This window comes from Microcebus murinus, chromosome 8 (assembly GCF_040939455.1).
Source record: "Microcebus murinus isolate Inina chromosome 8, M.murinus_Inina_mat1.0, whole genome shotgun sequence".
Lineage (NCBI taxonomy): Eukaryota > Metazoa > Chordata > Mammalia > Primates > Cheirogaleidae > Microcebus > Microcebus murinus.
In genome coordinates this window covers 64452277-64473060 of record NC_134111.1, presented here as the reverse complement: position 1 = coordinate 64473060, position 20784 = coordinate 64452277, and the positions used below count along the sequence as shown (strand labels likewise).

The 20784-nt window shown below is 33.6% G+C and overlaps 1 protein-coding gene across 1 annotated transcript in view; it reads left to right on the top strand.

Moving 5' to 3' along the window:
* COL5A2 (collagen type V alpha 2 chain) overlaps positions 1–20784 on the top strand; it is a 140925-nt gene that overhangs the window by 108323 nt on the left and 11818 nt on the right. The window contains exons 22-45 of the mRNA XM_012777011.2: positions 213–266; positions 555–662; positions 1746–1799; positions 2341–2439; positions 2927–2980; positions 3915–4013; positions 4123–4176; positions 4280–4333; positions 5328–5381; positions 6118–6171; positions 7790–7834; positions 8158–8256; positions 9246–9353; positions 9631–9684; positions 12054–12107; positions 12320–12373; positions 12795–12848; positions 13237–13344; positions 13456–13509; positions 14039–14092; positions 14809–14970; positions 15639–15746; positions 16861–16968; positions 18065–18118. Of these exons, the coding sequence (XP_012632465.2) occupies positions 213–266; positions 555–662; positions 1746–1799; positions 2341–2439; positions 2927–2980; positions 3915–4013; positions 4123–4176; positions 4280–4333; positions 5328–5381; positions 6118–6171; positions 7790–7834; positions 8158–8256; positions 9246–9353; positions 9631–9684; positions 12054–12107; positions 12320–12373; positions 12795–12848; positions 13237–13344; positions 13456–13509; positions 14039–14092; positions 14809–14970; positions 15639–15746; positions 16861–16968; positions 18065–18118 (1800 nt within the window). The remainder of the gene's footprint in view (positions 1–212; positions 267–554; positions 663–1745; positions 1800–2340; positions 2440–2926; positions 2981–3914; positions 4014–4122; positions 4177–4279; positions 4334–5327; positions 5382–6117; positions 6172–7789; positions 7835–8157; positions 8257–9245; positions 9354–9630; positions 9685–12053; positions 12108–12319; positions 12374–12794; positions 12849–13236; positions 13345–13455; positions 13510–14038; positions 14093–14808; positions 14971–15638; positions 15747–16860; positions 16969–18064; positions 18119–20784) is intronic.

Sequence of the window (20784 nt, the reverse complement as noted above, 5' to 3'; positions counted from 1 at the left end):
ACTCCAGAATAAACAAACTGCTGTCAAATTATACTGAATTGTATAAAAATTATACAAATTATATAAAATTAAAAAAATGATTATATTATTCTACTGATTCAGTACAAACTCAGCAGCAGAAAAATTTTAAAGCCTATTCACTGGAATTAATGAGAGCAGGTTGGAATGGCTCAATGTCCTGGTTCTTACAACTATCATTATTTTTATTTTAGGGTGACCCAGGAGTTCCAGGTTTCAAAGGAGAAGCTGGACCAAAAGGGGAACCAGTAAGCCTTCATTTTTTTAATGATAAGAAGAACATAATTATCTAGAAGTATACAGCTCAAAATGCTCATTTAAAAAGGAAAAAAAATTAAAAAATAAAATAATAACAGTGAAAATTATAATAGATTGAAAATTATAATAGATTTATAAAACTATAATAGATTTAAAATAGTTTAAAATAATATTTAATATACTTCTAAGTTTAATTTACATCATTAAATGAGTCTTCCAACCATAACTCACTTGCTGGATGATAATTTTCTGATAATTGTCCTTCTGTTTTTCGATAGGGGCCACATGGTATTCAGGGTCCCATAGGCCCACCTGGCGAAGAAGGCAAAAGAGGTCCCCGAGGTGATCCAGGAACAGTTGGTCCTCCAGGCCCAGTGGGAGAAAGGGTAAAATTTGAATAATAAATTATATTCTTGTAATTGGGGGGGAATTACATGAGTACATTTTGGGATAGTAAAAAAAAAAAAAAAACTAGAGCAGTTAAGAGAAATGCTTACAGGTGCCTTTATCTTTTATTTGGAGTACAATTATCTGCAAATACATAGAGCCAACTGTCTAATCACTCTTCATTCTTTCAACTAATATTGACTGAATCACTGCTCTATGCAAATTTGAGCTATTTGTGCTTGGGATATGTCAGTTAACAAGAAGTCTATGGTCTTAGTCCTCATGCAAACAACAGTTTAGTGATGAGGCAAAGAACAATCAAGTCAATAGGTTAATACAAATGTATTTATACATTTTAACAAATGCCATGTACACTTACTAAATAATGGGGTGACATATTGGAGAGTAACTATGGGTATATGACAGTGGTGTAATGTTAGATGAGGGAGTTAAGAAATAGAATGCTCTGAGGAGGTAGCATTTTAGCTGAGACCTGCTGATGATGGTTACTAGCAAGAGAAATTAGGAGGAAGAATATTCTTAGAAGAGGAAAAGGCAAATGTAAAGCTGGGAGGCCTGAGAGGACTAGGTAATTTTAAACATCAGAAGATGTAGCTGTGACTGGAATGTAATGAAAGAGGTCCAAAAAGAACAACAATAATCTCACATTTGTATAGAGCTTTAGAGAATGCAAAGGGGGCTTCACATACAAGATGTTAATGCATGTTATTGTTAACATTTTGATTGCTTTAGATGGTACCTTTGCCTCTCATATCTAGATATCAGTTTTTCTCTATGTTTAATTTTACAATGAATTGTTATAGTATTTCTTGATTTGAAGAATTATTTGGCTTTGTATTTATATTATCTTCAAAATTTAAAATTTATTCTATGTAGTCAATTTTTTCATACATATAAATATATATTCATATATATGTATATATATATATCGAGAGAGAGAGAGTGCCATATTGGTTTTGATCACAGCTCCTAAAACTTTATTGTTTTAAAAATAAAATTACCTATTTATTATATATGGCAAAAATATCAAGAAATAAGTATCATATTTTGGTCATTTGTAGGGTGCTCCTGGCAATCGCGGTTTTCCAGGCTCTGATGGTTTACCTGGACCAAAGGTGAGGTTACCCCAGCAATGTTGATACTCATGAGGGTGGTGCTCCCAAAGATGCAGTTTTCCAGCATGGTGATCTAGCTGTGGTTCACATAGATCCAGATCCAGAAAGGAGGTAGACTCAGATGTCAGGTCTAACTCCAAACTCCTATTGTATAATTGCTGCTTTAAGAGGTGTAAGGTAGAAGGACAGTAATTGGAGGAATATAAGAGCTTTTTTTTTTTAACTTTTCAGTGAATATATATATGTTCCCTTTAGTTGGAAATTAAGACTCTTTCACTATTCTGGTTTTTTAAAAATATGAATTTTTAGAGTGAAACTCTAATCACAACTTTTATCAGTTAATGATGAAAAACTACTATTCTACAAGGAGTCCAAATTAGATCTAAATGTGCAGTGACGTTGTGTTCAAAGTCTTTGTAACTTCTTTGACAAAATATTTGTATGTTATATTAGTGCCTTGATTTGTAAAACTATAATTTTAATTATGCTTGCTTTTGTTTCCCTGAATACTTTTCTGACATACCTGCTTTGTTTGGTATAGGGTGCTCAAGGAGAGCGGGGTCCTGTAGGTTCTTCAGGACCTAAAGGAGGCCAGGGGGATCCAGGACGTTTAGGAGAACCTGGGCTTCCAGGTGCTCGGGTAAGAACAAGGCAGTTGTTTACTTTCTCAGCCCAGGAGAAATGCTCCTGAGCATGCCTTGAAAGCTTGCTTTGTTTGTTTTTAATTTAGTTTGCTTTATAAACTTGGAACATTTCTTTGTCTTTATGGTTTTGATCTGATTCATTGTTTTTTAAATACTGATTTGTTTTTTATCTTGTATAGAAAACACAGTAACTTCTAGTCTCTCTTTCGTGAAGGAGTATGCATTATAGCTTTACCACTAGGCATCAGAAAAAAATCCTGTGTGTCAATCTTTAGTCTTTACTTGTTAACAGACAACTTGTTTGACTTTTAGCAGAGAATTCCTGATAAATATTATTTTAACAAAACATCACTTGAAAATTTATTGGAACCATGAGATTGCCCTTCTATTCAGTTGTCAACAATGTAGTGCTATTTTTCCTCTTTAGAATCTTTATTTCAATTGCAGATCAGCAGTGAACTGACAATTGCTTTTCATTTTCAGGGTCTGACAGGAAATCCTGGTGTTCAAGGTCCTGAAGGGAAACTTGGACCTTTAGTAAGTAATTTAAACAAATATCCACAACCATTAATGTTTTTCAGTAAACACACAGCTTAAATGATATTTATTTGAAGTTAATGTTATTGATCATGTGGATGATGATAGCATTCACATACTTAAAATGCCTCCTGGAAGCAAATTCTTAGTATCTGTATATTTTCACATTGACCAAAATATAGATCAAATTTTATTGAGATCAATGTTTGAGATTGAAATTGCTTTCCTGACATTGGTGAAAAAGTTGAAATAATACATTTTTCAATATTAGTGAAATCCATCTGTTAGAAATATTACCATCTCTTGATATCCTTTTGATTTTATATGTTTAAGAGATAATTAGGTATGGATTTTGACAGTTTATATATTCTAAGCCCTTACCTTATACTGCAGTGTGAAATTGAAAAGTCCTGAAGTTTCACTACCACAAACCAGAGTAAATGAAAGAAGAGAGAAATGTTTATCCTATTATTATGAGAGTATCAGGAGATATGAAGATGAGGCTTATGTCTAGAATAAGAATAAAATCTCTGTTCTAAATATTGAAGTACTTTGTTGGTTTTTAAAAACCATTCAACTGTTCTGATTCATTAAGATAAAAAAATAGGATAATTTAATATAATTTATATATTATATATTTAATATATAATAATGTATATATATAAAATATATATAAATATATATATAAAAATATATATATATAAAATTTAATATATATAATATATAATGGTTTTAAAAACCATTCAACTGTCCTGATTCATTAAGATAAAAAATAGAATAATTTAATATAATTTATATATATATATTTATATTATATATAAATAAATTTATATATAAATTTATATAACTTATTGTGAGCAAGGGACGTGGCAATCTGGGCGAGGAGATATTTAGAATTTATGTGAAACTTACATGGCTGCTGCCAATTCCGTAGGGCGCTCCGGGAGAAGATGGCCGTCCAGGTCCTCCAGGCTCCATAGGAATCAGAGGGCAGCCTGGGAGTATGGGTCTTCCAGGCCCCAAAGGTAGCAGTGTGAGTACAGCGTATAATATATTTGCCATCCCATCATAATCGTCCTTTGGAGCAGGTATGTTTTTACCAAATTGATTGAATTTTTGGAATGGCTTCATTTATTCTTCAGGGTGACCCCGGGAAACCTGGAGAAGCAGGAAATGCTGGTGTTCCTGGGCAGAGGGTAAAAACACATTTTCTGCTAAAGAAAAAAAAAAAAAAGATATGACACTATCCAAATTCTCATGCATGGCCTCAGCTCACGAATTATCTCTATGTGATACTAGGGAGCTCCTGGAAAAGATGGTGAAGTTGGTCCTTCTGGCCCTGTGGGACCCCCGGTATGTGATCCTGTAGCAAGCATGTGCATATGCATTGCATTTTTCAATGATATTGGTGCAAGACTTTACTTATAAGTTTCAGGGAAAGTGAATAAAATTGTATGGGATTAAAGAATTTCAGTTATAGATTTTCTTTTGATTCTTGTGGTATGGCGTCTTCTCTCTTTTTAAATATAATGATTAGTCTTTTCTTTTTAAACTTTTAAAATCTGATGGAAAAGGCATCCTCATTGTCTTTACATGTCACAGTTGGAGAGTATATCAACTGAGGAAAATAGTTTTTGACAAATATTGTATAGTTTTTCTATTTAAAATATTTAAATACTGAATTATAGCTACCTTCTTCCAATAACATATCTTATAAAAATTTATTTAAGCCATTTTTGAGGAGAAAAAGGGATAATATTTATCCTTTGAGGTTATATCTTCATTGCAGGATTTTAAAATTAAGTGTTTATTGAAATAAACATTTTGGCACATTTATTTGTTTTGGGGTGGGGCAGTTTAAATATCTTTCTAAAATGTTAGCTTTGCTTTTCTTAGTCATTCTAGTTTTGAAGTCATAATAATTCTTATGACACTTAGAAATAAACTACAATATAAATATTACCCTTTTAAATTAGATATGCAAAAGTAATAGGTTTTTCTATATTCAATTTATCTAATTTCCCCATAATTTTATTGTTGGCTCCAGATATTTTATGTTTAGATAAAAAATAAATACATTTTATCAGTCATTTCACTGGCTTTAGAAGGTCTAATATTTTCTTATCTGCAGGGACTTCAAACAATACTATTAAATGACTTTTAATACTAGTTTATTACCTGGCTAAAGTGAAAAATGTGACTGGAATATCAATTCTTCTTATGGTTCACATAAACAGGAAACAAACATACATATATATGTGTGTGTGTGCGTGTGTATATGTTTGTACTAATAGCTTTACCACTTGGCACTGGCTGCATTCATGATTTTCTTTCCTTCATGACTTAGGGTCTAGCTGGAGAAAGAGGAGAACAGGGACCTCCAGGCCCCACTGGCTTTCAGGTATGCACTAATTCAATTTTCCATTTCTTTATTCATTAACTAAAATGCTTTTTTAAAACATAAAAAGGTATGGCCAAATGATGTGAAATTCTACAATTTCCCAAATAAGTAATCCCTCTTTTAGTAGATATAGGATAGACATTTGGATAAAATCAAACATTTTTATTTAAAGAAAAGGAATGAACTTACCTAAAAAATTGATAAAACCCCCAAACTATTAACAAAACAATGAAAAATAATAATAATAAAAATATATCAGGGATAAAACTTTTCCTGATATCACAAGAAAGTTTAAGTCTGGTCTAGTTTTACTGGCATAGTGACTAAAAATTTTTATTGAACAAGTTTTCATGATTCATCCACATATATTGGTATGTATATTATTTAATAGCAGGGATAATCATAATTTGTGAAAACAGCTTTTTGGACTGAATTGAATATTTTAGCAGTCTAAAATATTCTTCTCAAAGCCACAAAAAACTCTACAGGTGTGAAGAACTTCCTGTTATATTATTATTTCTTTTTTGCTAAGTGGTGTCCAAATGAAATTCTACCCCTATAAATTGACTAGCTGCTGTGCTTTTTAGAAGTAGGTTTTTTTACATTTCTGAACAGTATCTTTTGCTTGAAGATATAGTCTTGGAGACTCCATGAATTGTAAAAGGTGAACTATTAATACTAGTAGTCTACTAAACTTTCATAGATTCACAATTTTATTTTCTTACTTTTGTTTTAGGGGCTTCCTGGTCCTCCAGGGCCTCCAGGGGAAGGTGGAAAGCCAGGTGATCAGGTAAGTGTTTGAGTAATAATAATAGCAACGCTACAAATTGCTGGCTCATAGTATTATTTTTTATGAGTGAGGCTCTATTCTGTTTTTTTTTACATATAGTATTTCTTTGAATCTTCAAAATAGTACAAGAGTACATAGTACTCTTATAATCTCCATTTTACAAATAAGGAAACAAGCACACAGATGTTAGATAACTTTCACAAAATCACAAAGCTGATATGATTTGAACCTAGATCATCTGCTTCCCAAGATCATGTTCTTAATCACTAAAATATACTTTTACATAACTATAAAGTTTTACTGGAGTATTTATAAACAATTATGAACAGATATTAACCACTTTATTTCTGTCATTTTGCTGACATATCGATTTATTTATTTTTCTGTATGTGATCCATTTGCTTGTTTAACCATTCAATAAATATTTCCTGAATGCTCTTTGTACTTGATTCTACTAAGCACTGGCCTTAACTGGCTGAACAAAATGAATATGGACCTTGCCTTTATACTATAGTATAGTAGGAGATGGAGAGTATAAAAAGACAGTTTTAATAACAGTGTGTTCTATTAATAAATGCTATGATAGGGGTAGCACTATATGTATGGAAACATAAAATCTGCTTCTAATTCAGACTTCAAGGGGGGCTCCCAAGACTAAGTGATATCTTGTATCAGTTATGAAGGATGAATGTTGTTAAAGGTGGAGGAGAAAAGGTAAGAAAATACTCTGTGAAATGAGAAGAACAGGTGCAAAGGCTTCTAGTTTAAGGCACTGAAAAAAGTTTACTAAATCAGGAATGAGTATTGCCATGTAAAGAGGGTAGAAATGAGGCTAGAGGGAGAATCAGAGGCCAGATTATGGAGGGTCTTAGTTTGGGTCTAATTTGTCCCACATCATTGGAGTAATGGGAAACTGGTGAAGGGCTTTTAAAGAGGGAACAATATCATCAGATTTGGATTTTAGGAAGATCATGCCACAGTGAGGACCATCAATTTCAGGGAATAAGATCAGAGGATTACTTGATAAAATAATCATCTTTATCAGAGAGAGAGGTTTCAAAATGACAAACTTTACTTAAGAATAAACTGAAATTTTGTAGATATGTTTGCGCTAGATTGAGCCCACAATTCCTAGTAGAATGCTTTTTCCATAATATAGGCTCAAGAAAGATTTACTAAATTGAATAGAATTGAATTGGTTCTATTTAAAGAAAAAGTATTTCATAATTTTTCTATCACTTCTATTTAAACTTTTTCATGTTCCATTAGGAAATAAAAGGCATTTAGCATATATTTTTTGTCTCTAAAAAAACTAATGTACTATCTTTGTGATATAATACTTTGCATGTTCTCATTGCCAAAAATCAAACATTCAGGTATTTTTTATATTTAATATATATTTTTAATGTCTTCTGGAAAAATGTTTCTATCTAATAGATGTGATATTCCATCATTTATAAAAGTATACATATTTTTCTTTCTTTAATATTGTGGACTTATTCAGCTTTCTAATGGCACACTAAAAGAAATTAGGTGTATGATATAGAAACATTTCTAATAAATGCCTAAAAGCTGGCTCAAAGCTTTTGCTCCATTTAAAAATAAAATGTATTTATAGGGTGTTCCTGGAGATCCTGGAGCAGTTGGCCCATTAGGACCTAGAGTAAGTATTTTTTTTGCTTTGTGATTAATTTTGTTTCCTGCGGGGTTCAATTTAAAAAGGAATCATTTATCTTAAACTGGGATTTATTTTAAGCATTAAATTTTCCTATCAGATAAAAATAAATATTATAAGAAATATTTTGTCCTGTGAAACAGGCATAACCTTGCTTCAAGTTTATTTCTTATCACTAAGTTAGAAAATTGAGGTTTAGTAATGGCTCATTCCTTAATTTTCCCCCAGTAGAAGCCATTTTTTAAAGAAACATTCTGAACCCATTTTTAGATCAAGTATTGAGATTATTTCACAATCCAATGTTGTACTAGGGAGAACGAGGAAATCCTGGTGAAAGAGGAGAACCAGGAATAACTGGACTCCCTGGTGAGAAGGGAATGGCTGGAGGACATGGTCCCGATGGTCCAAAAGTAAGTACCGTAGTGATCTCATATTTTAAGATGCTCTGAAATAATTGTGCAATAAACACATGCTGGCAGTAAAGTCCATTTCTCTTGTTTTTGCTAGGTAATTTGATTATATCATTTTCTTCTTCAACAAATATTTAATGAGCACCTAGTAGGCTTTTTTCTTACAACTAAAGAGTTAGCTAAAAAGAAAACTCTCTTCTTTGGGATGGGGATTATGGTTTAAGTCCACACGGTGATACATTCTCAATACACAAACACATTCCTCATGTTTATATTAATTTTATTCATGGCTTGTTTAAATAAGGAGAGGCAAGAAATAGAAAACTGCGTAATTTGTTAGGACATTTTCCTAATCATATGTTCCCTTTTTCTTGTCTCAGGTTCCACAATCCTGCTTACTGCATATATGAAAATACGTAGGCACAAATCAGTCCCCTTTCCTTTTGGGTACCATTTTGTGATGGGTAGAAGATAATGTGGCCAACTTCAATATAAACAGTTGAAGTAGAATTTTTCGTGATAGTATAACATGAGATCTCTTATCAAATTCAGGGTCCAGAGTGATTGATAAGGTCTACTTAAATTTAGTCACTAAATTAGCTTGAAAACCAGTTCAATATCACAGATTCAGTAAAGAAATGAAACATTTCTCTAAATGTAATGTATTCTTTCTTTATTATTATCTACTATGATGTTTTTTCCCCTTTGCAGGAAAGGGGAAAAAAAGTACCTCTATCATTTTTATTTGAATTAGTGGTCAGTTTTCTCTAAAGAGAAAAGTTGAAAACAAAGCAACAATCAAAAATCAAATCTGATTTTATTTCAAAAAGATCAACTCAGAGATAACTTTCCCAAATGAAAAAAATGAGCATTAAGTCAAAATATATGAAATTGCTGACATTCAACTCTTTTTGACTCACTAAAACAACAATTTTATGTGGTTCAATCTTAATATATTGATAAGGTCACTTAATGTTTGTTCATTTTAGGGCAGTCCAGGTCCAACTGGGACCCCTGGAGATACAGGCCCACCAGGTCTTCAAGGTATGCCCGGAGAAAGAGGAATTGCAGGAACTCCTGGCCCCAAGGGTGACAGAGTAAGTCTGATTTTTTTTTTCAGTTCATTTAGATATTCTGCTGATAATGATTTCCTGCGCAGGCTTTTACTTCTACCATCCTAAGCCACAAGTCATTCATTGATTCACTCTTTCAATAAATATTTATTGAGGACATGCACAGTGTCTGACACAGTTCTAGGCTCAAGGGGATACAGCTAAACACATGGCAATTATGACTTTGCCCTCATGAAGCTTTCATGTAAGTATGGGAAAGAGATAACTAGATGAATAAATGGTTCTTTGTGTGTCTTCCCAGGGTGGCATAGGAGAGAAAGGTGCTGAAGGCACAGCTGGAAACGATGGTGCTAGAGTAAGTAAAAGCATTTTTGTTTTTAGTTGGGCTGGGACCCAGCATTACATTATCCTATGAATTTGCATGAACTTTTCAAAATAAAGTGAATCACATTTTCTTGGTAGTGAGGATATGGAGAATGATGACCTTTGAGATTTGATGTTGAGCCACCATGGATACTCATTGGCTTACCCTGAATTAGACAGAGCCAAAAAATAAAGTTATTATTGAGATACCCAAACAAAACACATATTTATTGCTTATGAGATAGGTGCTTTAAAGGGTGAGGTCCTTCTTTCTTTCTCTATTACCTTTTAATTTCAGATTTAATGTTTTTTTCTGTTGAAATGTTGATCTAATAAGCTGGCTTAGGTCTCATTCCAGCATAGGCAAGTAGAGTTTTATAGAGTCCCCAGAATTGTTATAAGTATTTCTCAGTAAACTGGATGTTTGGGGGTGAGAAATTTACTGTAGAGTCATGATGAGTGCTTTTATCAATAAAGAGTTTGAATAATGAATGTCAAGAAGGATGGTTGACCCAAAACAATGTTTAGTGTCATGTCACAAACAGACATTTAACAAACTTTAGGTCTTCAAAATTAAAATGCATTTACAATTCAAAGGACAATCATACTAGAAGGACAATATATTTTCAGGCATAAATGATTTTCTCATGTAGGAGTGATTAGTCACAGTGGCTCAAACATCCAACATTTCTTGGACTAGTGCTTGATATTTGATGAAAAATTTCTGTCTCAGTATGACACGGTTTGCTGTTAGTTGTCATATTATACCCTAGCAATAGCAGTTGTACCATAAATACAAGGTCACATTGAGACGTTGTGAATACATTGGTTATATTAGCTTTTGATTAAGAAAATTCAGTGAAATGTAGGACAAGTTTACCTAAATGGTAATTATATACTTTTTCTTTTTATGAAAAATTAAATTAAATGTGAAACAGTTTAACAAATTATAAACAAAAGATATCTTTTGTCTTTTAGTTAAATCTAATATTTGATTTAAAAATGGTCTAAGTAAATCTGGTATATTTTTTGTACTTTATATCATGAATGTTCTGGAGTACGTAGTGAGTAATGCAGTACTGTCTGAAGAAGTGATACATTGACAGTTTATTTTAAGGGGAAGTCCAAAATACTTATCTACTGTGTCTATGAACTAACTTTGAAAATGCAGCATAACCAGATCAGGGCATAAGCAACAACTGCTTTATTTTTAAAGAGGGCAATATCTTGTTCAGGAAAGAAACAGAACAGAGCATTTACTGTAATCTAATAGTAAGGGGAACATGAGTAACATGTTTTCTCTGTGTGAAAAGAGTCTGTGAATACAAGTACTGCAGTGCTTTTATATTAATCAAATCCTTAAAGGAAGTGTCTAAGTAAATTATTGGAAGAATATTGTTCTACTCTAGATCCAGACAACATTAGAACACAGTTCTCATGTTCTCGTCAAAAATATAAAATTAAAAGGTTATTTTTGTGTCTTAAGTTTCTTCAGTAACACATACAGAAATTTCTGTATTTAATGATAAATTTCTGTAATTAAATGATGAGAGAATGTTTGGGCTGCATATGGAGGGGCAATACACAAATATCAGATAGAGAACTTGTTTTAGAAAGGACTCTAATCTAGACCAGTGGCTCTTGACATGTAGTCAGTGGCTCTTGACATGTAGTCAAAAGCCAGGTGGTGTCCCCACATGGTAACTCTCCTATGCTCATTAACGTAGCTGGGTGGTGACACTCCTTTTCATTTCAAAAGAATGAAGAAAGCCAGGTTTAGTGGGGATGCCTATAGTCCCAGCTACATTCTTTCATAGGAGCAACCATAGCCACTGCACTTCAGCCTGGGCAATAGTGAAACCCTTCTCAAAAAAAAAAAAAAAAAAAGAAGAAGAAGAAAACCAAATGCTTTGGCACACAGTTTGCTATTATGATAATAGCATATAATTTTGCTATTATAATTAAAGAACAAACTATTCTATACAAAGAATAAAGCTCCTTTTTAACCTATGCTCAAATTGCAAAATCAGTATTAGCAAAATTAAATAGGCTAAGAAAGACAGAATCATTCTGGAAAAATAATATTAATTTAACACTGGTGTTTGAAAACAGTTTTATGTATGCATGAGTTAAGTTGGATAAAAGAAATTAAAACATTCTGTAGAGAAAAAGACAGTGAAAATGGTTTGAGACTAGACAGAAAAATCTTGAAAATATACAGATTATGTAATTTACGATAGATAATTTGCAAAAGCAGCCAGGTTATAACAAAATAGTCCCTTGTCTTTTATGTGTTTGCTTAAGTATGAAGATCCCTGCAGATTTTTTCCCTCAATATAACCACGTTCTGTTAATTAACAGGGTCTTCCAGGTCCCTTGGGCCCTCCAGGTCCCGCAGGTCCCACTGGAGAAAAGGTCAGTCTCAAGTTGTTACCGTATGCACTCAAAACCATGAGGCTGGAATGCTGCTGTTTCATAAAGCTTCCTCTCTTGTCACATGTGGTAGCTGAGCTGGGTCATTTTGGAGTTCCCCCTACTCTCTGCCCCCTCACGGTGCCCAATATCCTACACTCGTACTATGTTTTGCTACTGCTTTGGACAATAACCATCTAAAATCTGCCTTCTAGGGTGAACCTGGTCCTCGAGGTTTAGTTGGCCCTCCTGGCTCCCGTGGCAACCCTGTAAGTGACAGTATTTTTGATGTTCTTAAGTGTGAGATTAAGTGAGGGGGGACCTCATCATTTTGTTTTGATATTTATATAAAACCATGCCTGTTGGTTTGAGCTATTTATAAATTCCTGGTTTTTAGCTTTTACTTTTCTAATTAAACTTAAAAAACTATCTGTCATGAAATCTATTAAGTCTAGGTAGGCAACTCATTTACTAAATAATTAAGAGGCTTCTTTTCTACTTCTGACATTGGGAATTTTGTTCTATGACCTATATGTTTATATCACCCTTAAGGGTCTTCCTCAAGCAATATGCATAATTTTTATAGATATAAATGTCAAATTTATGCCAAATTTATATAATTGTGTTATAAAATACTGTTCCAATTTAGCATAATGTGTGGAAACTACAATAATCTTTGTCTTCTCCTAGGGTTCTCGTGGTGAAAATGGCCCAACTGGGGCTGTTGGGTTTGCTGGACCCCAGGTATAATTTTTAAATGTTCCTCATTTACAAATCAATACTCCTCTTATTATAGTGATGAAGTTAATGGGGTTAATGATCATTGCCTTATGTTTTAAAGGTATATTAAGAATTCTATAAAATTTATGGTTTTCTAAGGAATATTCTCATTTTCAATACATTTTTCATAGATTGGTACTAACATTGATGTTTGCATTATTTGAGCTCATAGACTTATTGTTTAGGTTTTCTTCAAAGATCTCATCTGGGCAATTTTTTTTTCTACTATGCTTTAATACTGATTACAAAGCACCATTTCACAATATATGATTAAATGATATGTTAATAATAATTACTATGAAATAATATGCCAATAAATCTTAAATGAGTTGCTTTGTACAATTGTTTATAGGGTCCTGATGGGCAGCCTGGAGTAAAAGGGGAACCTGGAGAGCCAGGACAGAAGGGGGATGCAGGTTCTCCTGGACCGCAAGGGCTGGCAGGGTCCCCTGGGCCTCACGTAAGTTTTTAAAAAAAAGTCACAACTTGAGTACAGTGTCTAATTTTGCAGTGTATATTCAGCCTATTTAGCTTTACTGCAGTGCTCTTTTCTTTGTTTCTTTCTATTTAGGGTCCTAATGGTGTTCCTGGACTGAAAGGTGGCCGGGGAACCCAGGGTCCACCTGTAAGTTGGTTTGATGCCCTGGGAATTATGCACAGCTAGTTCCAGATATTTAGTGTGTCCTGGTCATGTAAAAGTTAATATTCATCTAGCAGTAATAAAAAATTATTGCTTGTATCAACTATACTGTAATGCAGAGGGCCCTTAGATGAAGATATAGGTTCAAATCAGTTTTGTGGTTTGGGGGACCCAGCTGCCTCATAATGTACTATAAATAATATATTACCTATGTAAAGGGGTAAATGAATAATATGAAAGCACTTTATATAATTTGATAGTATAAAATATTAATGTGATTCTGGTCCTACTTGTGCATGTTCAAGATAAACTGAAATAGAAACATAAAAATAGTTGCCCTTCCTACTAATTAATCTAGATTTATTTCCAAAAATATAGAATACATGAGATGAAAAAACATATTGGTTAAAACATAGAAGGGACTCTAAAGGCCTAAGACTTTTTATGAAAATATAGATTTCAGGAAAATGTTAACTATTATTTAAAAATTGCTTATAAAATATTATATTACTAGGGTGCTACAGGATTTCCTGGTTCTGCTGGCAGAGTTGGACCTCCAGGCCCTCCTGTAAGTCAACTTAATGATTCAAGTCATTGATGGTGGAATAATTGCATGCACACATACATAGACACACATATACACATATATACACATAGACACATACACACATATATGAGAAATATTATTTGTTCTTTATTTAATCCCTTAATGTTTTTTTTTCCTGCTTAACAACTCTTATCTCAATAATTCATACTGGTATTTCATCAAAGCAAGTTCATATTTAATAATCCAATATTTCTTAGAGGAGCTTATTTGCAAGTTCGTTTTAGTCCCAATATTTGACTATTATTACATTTGGTACTAAATACTTAACAGTATTATGTGCTAATAATCATCCCTTTCAGTTAGGAAGCTTTTCTGAAACTTTCTTTAATAAATGTTAGTCTTTTATTTTAAGGTCAGGTCAGAATAAAACATTACATATTCATTGTTTCGAGTACAGCCTTAATATTTGAAAATTCAAGTCATTTCACCATATTTTGATAACGATTCACAAGGAATTGTCTGCAAATGATACTTAGATCTTTTCCCGGGGAATTAATCCACAGCTATGTTTTGTTTTGTTTTGCTTTTTTAAAATTCTACTGAATGACTGATTATCTAACAGGAAAAATGAACCTACAAGGCTAGCACATCCTGCATCTGGGGTGACACCATTGCATCAGTTGCTCTTGCTTGGCTTTCACTTTGCCTCCTGGGTGTTTCTTTCTGTGTTATACTAGGGAGCTCCAGGACCTGCGGGGCCCTTAGGGGAACCCGGGAAGGAGGGACCTCCAGGTCTTCGTGGGGACCCCGGCTCTCATGGACGAGTGGGAGATCGAGGACCAGCTGGCCCTCCTGGTGGTCCAGGGGACAAAGGGGACCCAGGAGAAGACGGGCAACCTGTAAGTTTGGCATCTTTGTTTCAGAAAACCTCCAGTTGAGATATTTACAAATAGAAATCCATAAAATTCAGTGCCACAAAGAAACTATCTGCTGGGCATATTCCTAAATCCTATAAGTTCATTATACCCTATAACTTACAATTCTCTGCTTTAGAAGAGAATTTATATAATTTATAAATATATCTAATTTATATGGAGATCTAAAAAACAGTAATGAATATGGTGTCCAAAAACTAAACCAAGGAAATTCTTTGTAAATGTTGATAATATATGAAGAACTTTAAAAAATATATGTATTATTTGATTTTATATCGATATGCTTCTAAATATCAATGTATTTAGATAACCATTTGTCTTTATTTTTAAAATTTCTTTTTGTCTTTTTAAAAAGAGGAAAAAATATTTCTCTGAACAGTAGCCTCTTTTATTCAGTCAATATTTGCATTAATCTTCAAGTTCCTTTCCAACTGATGAGCTGCTTTTAACTTTAAATAATGTTAAAGGCTCTGTGTGGATCACAACTGATTGCTTATATATAGTGTGGTTTTGTGAAACAGATCTTTTCTTCATACTGAAAAACCTGTAAAGCGGTAATCAATTTATTATAAATTTCTTGGAATAGGTTTCACCCTGGAGAATTTCTAATTCTGGTTTGTCCTCAACATTAGGGTCCAGATGGTCCCCCTGGCCCCGCTGGGACTACTGGGCAGAGAGGAATAGTCGGCATGCCTGGGCAGCGTGGAGAGCGAGGCATGCCTGGCCTGCCAGGCCCCGCGGTGAGTAGCTGCCTTGGTCAATATTTCATCTGATATATGCAATACAATTTTTTTCAGAGAGAATTGATATTTTTTGCTTAATAAAGAGATTAAAGCAGTCTTGTACTGATATACATTCCGAGTATCTTAAAAATCTTTTGATCTTAAATGTCAAATTCTTAACTACGTTGCAAAGTCTTTGAAACATTATTTGTTTAACCCTGGGACTAGAGAAGCAGGCAAAGAAGGATATGGATTTTTGGTGACTCTTAAATCTTTCTTCAAAGATTAAAAAGATCCCTGGAGCTAGAGAAGGGGGATAATCTCCTGGTGAGTAGGTAGCGTCTTTTTGAATAAACATGCTTCACAAAAATGGCATATTTCACAGTAAACCATCAAAGGGAAGGCATAGTTGAACAAAAGGAATATTAGAGGTGAATGTGGGGTGAACTACAAAGAAAGACTCTGAAGGTAATCTCCTGTTCTCTGGAGGGTGCTTAAGACTCTCATATTCCCTGGAGTATGGATAAAAGTTTGATTCCATGTTAGCTTTGAAGAGACTAAATTTTATCACTATAAAATTACAATACTTGAGAAAAAAATTAATGATTTTTTAATTGACTATAGACAGAGAGATGGACCCCTGGGATCTTGGAACTGGGAGACATCTGGATAGAAATGTGAAACCAGAAAATTAGGAGTTAAAGGATGTATTATTATTATTAGAAGTAAGCTGAGGGCCTAAAAGTAAAATCTCTCAATAGTGAGACTAGAGTACCAAATATAAAAATAAGCAAAGTGGGAGTGAAAAAGGATGGGTGTGTCTTACTAGTGATTCAAATTCCAAAAGGGCAGCTAGAATGGACTATGGTATAAATGATTAGAACCCAGAATGCATACCTGAGCTGGTGGCAAAGGATGCTTTTTGGTCCCTTTGATATGTCAGGAGGAGTGTGATGGGAGGTGGGCATGCTTCTGAGAAGGTATTTACAGTGACATGGGTGTTGTAGGTAATGGAAAATTATTATTATAGAAGGAGGGACTAAGGTGACATTTGAAGAAATGTAGCCTTTATGGGAACTGACATTCTTCAGTTTCTTCAGAAGTGGATGACATATTTATACTTATGTTTCAGGGCACACCAGGAAAAGTAGGACCAACTGGTGCCACAGGAGATAAGGGTCCACCTGGACCTGTGGGACCCCCAGGCTCCAACGGTCCTGTAGGGGAACCTGGACCAGAAGTGAGTACTGCAGGGAAAGTAACTCTTCTCTTGGTATCTGGGTGTCATGGGGACAACTTTTTCATTTACAAATTGCTTTAGAAATTTAGAAATTGATTGTACATTTGACCTTAAGAAAGTTCTTGGTAATGTTATTTGATGTATCCTACTTCCTTAGAGTTGGCTAATGATGACATAAAGGAGAGGTAACAAGATCAGTGTCCTTGCACTGACCTTCCTCCAATCTGGAGCTAAGTATTTTAGTTGATTTAGACTGTTGCCAAATTGTTTTAAAGGTGAAAGGACACATCCATTCACTTTTCCCTTGTTATTATTTCATCTTGTAATGGCATGTTTATCAAAATTGCCAAGTTTTATGGTGATAGGATTAATGTAACTATTATAGCTTGTGAAAAGGGCAAAGTAAATAGAGACCATTTTACTTAAATATCACTATAAGGTAACATAATGGATGTCATGTTCCTTTAGGCTCTTTTGAGAGGAAATCAATTTTTGATAGGCAATTTGAGAAGTTCAAAGTTGGAATGTCCTCTAGTTAGTACTATTGAGTGAATCACCAAACAGTTAATGTCACATTTTCTTGAAAGAAATAATCAATGGTTTTCAGAGGAATTTTTGATAAAATAGTAAACATAGTTCAGAAAAAAAAATCAAACTAAAATAGGGAGAGAAGATTATGTATATTTAAAAAGTAATTTAATAATTTAATAGCTAAACACTGTTATTTGATTTTAAGACATTAAGGATATTATTTGCATAAACTTAAAAAGTTTGTTAAAAAACCCCATTCATTGGTAACAGAAACAAAACATAAATGGCAAGAATGTAATTGTTGTCTATTTATTTCAAAGCACTTGAAAATTTTTTTGTTTTTAAAAAATAATAAATAGAAATGAAGAATTTAGGTATTAATAATTTTATGGTAATTCAAAATAATAGAAAAGATAAGAAGCCATTCTTCTACTGAGATTTCTATAAATGCTAATTTATAGTTTATAAAAGAGAGGTATAAAGCATGCTGCCATTTTTCTGACAATTGGAATGAGATTTTTTGCATTACTTAATTAATTATGTTTTCAAATATTATTCTCTATAGGGTCCGGCTGGTAATGACGGTACTCCAGGAAGGGACGGTGCTGTTGGTGAACGTGTAAGAGCAATTTCTCTGATTAAAAAATCTAACGTCAAATAAATCTGAAATCTTCATAATTTTAGTGTTATGCTTAAAAGCTACCATTTGTCCTCATAACTCCAATGCAGCTCTGATTTTTCTGATTAAAAACCCTTTTTTATAAGGTCACAACTTGTAAATCTTGTAAATGAAATGAGATTTGAATATATAGCAAAGTAAGATGGTATTTTTATATTAGAGCAGGACGGCAAAATTGCTTTCATCTTTGGTGCAACAAAAAAGGCTTTGGATGAGGATACACAAGGAGTGTTCTAAATTTCAAACTCATTCACAAAATTATGAATGCCAAAATAGAGCTGCATGACATCTAAACTACTCCACTCACTCCCTAAAGTGAATGAATGCCCTATGAGAACATAAACCATGTGGCTTTCTAAACATTGTATTCCATGATGTGTTTTAGAATATGCTGAACCAAAAATATTCCTAACTGAAGCTCCAGTCCTTTTTAGCAGTTGTACAGTTGTCTCAGGCTACACGTCAGACCACTGAAAGCAAAAGTCACTCCCCATCTCTAAGTCTATTACCATGTCATGGGTTTTCCACTCTAAGGGCTCATCATGTAGCAGAATGGACTTTGGAGCCAGACAGACTTGATTTGGAATCTTGATTCCCTATGTAACTGGCTATGTGATCTTGAATATATTTTCTGAATCTCAGTTTTCAAGTATTTTAAATATAATTAATACCTATACCTTTGGGCATTTGTGTGGTAAATGATCTAGTATGGGGTAGACACTCCATTTCATGCTAAAAACAAGGGGGAAAAAGAATATTTAGGAATCTTTGGCTAAGTCTCCCCTCATCTACCATATAACCACAGAGACTACAAATTCTCTTGGCATCTCTGCTTTTCCTGTGGTCGGCATATACTATCTAGGGCAGCCATCTTCAAAGATTTTGCTGTTGTGCTCCCTGAAATAGTTTTGAAAATCTATGAACCTTGATGCACATTTTAAGTTGGCATCACATTTTTTAAAAATCATAAGTTTAAAGAGTTGAAAAGAGGTAATTCCTGGTAAATTCTAAATGTATGTGTACTTTAAATGTATTTTTTTCCAAAACTTTGAAGTTACCAATTTAGCTTATTCAATTTATTATTTGTCTGTTCTATAACTTAATTGCCAAAGTTTATCTGGGTTGCCAAATTGTCAAATAAGTCTTAATTTTTGTTAGAAAATATCATCTTGCTCCACTTTTCAAGTCAAATAATTATGTTCATACATGTTTATCCCTTTTAGCTTTATTCTCAAGTGAACTATGCATCCTGGAAAATCCCGTAGTTTCGTGCCTCAAAGTATTTACTCAAGGGGGACATTGCATCATAAGGAGATTGCAGATGGTATCATGTCTGCTTTTCTCTCATAAAATGGGAGAAGAGTGACTATTAAAGGGAAAGTGAGGAAAGATGATCAAAGTTCAGTTTTCTTTTTTTTTTCTTTTATTTTAGCATATTACAGGGGTTCAAATATTTAGGTTCCATATATTGCCTTTGCCCCACCCCAGTCAGCTTCAAGTGTGTCCATTTCCCAGATGATGTACACTGTACTCACTAGGTATGAACATACCCATCCCTTCCTACCCCCTCCCACCTGCCCAATACCCAATAAATCTTACTACTATATGTGCACATAAGTGTTGATCAGTTAATACCAATTTGCTGGTTGAGTACATGTGGTGCTTGTTTTTCCATTCTCAAGATACTTCACTTAGTAGAATGGGCTTCAGCTCTCTCCAGGATAATACAAGACGTGGTAGATCATCATTGTTTTTTGTAGCTGAGTAGTACTCCATGGTATACATATACTACATTTTATTAATCCACTCGTGTATTGATGGGCACTTGGGTTGTTTCCACATCTTTGCAATTGTGAATTATGCTGCTATAAACATTCTAGTGCAGATGTATTTTTTATAAAACCATCCTCATATAGCCATCTAATATTTCACAAAGCAAACAAAAATTACACTGGGGAAAAATTTTTATTTATAAATGGTGCTGGGAAAATTGGATAGCCACATGTAGAAGACTGAAACAGGATCTGTACCTTTCACCTCTCACAAAAATCAACTCATGGTGGATAACTGACTTAAACCTAAAGCATGAAACTATAAGAATTCTAGAAGCAAATGTTGGAAAAATTCTTCTAGACATTGGCCTAGGCAAAGAATTTATGAAGAAGACCCCAAAGGCAATCATAGCAACAACAAAAATAGATAAATGAGATCTGATCAAATTAAAAAGCTTTTGCACAACCATGGAAACTATTATGAGAGCAAACAGACAGCCTAGAGAATGGGAGAAAATATTCACATGCTACATATCCAATAAAGGGCTGATAAGTAGAATCTATATAGAACTAGAATCTATAGAACTGATATAGAGATACCTCAAAGAGCTATAAGTAGAACTACCATTTGATCCGGCAATCCCATTACTGGGCATCTACCTACAGGAAAAAAAGACATTCTATATAAAAAATTTAGTTTTCTGAAAGAACACTTATAGAGATGAAAATCTGGAAGAGTATTTCCTTAAAATTTTCCTTGTTTTCACATTTTGCTTGGAAAGTCTTTTTGTATTCTGAGTGTACAGATATTCCAGTTTGAATCCTGCTGACTAA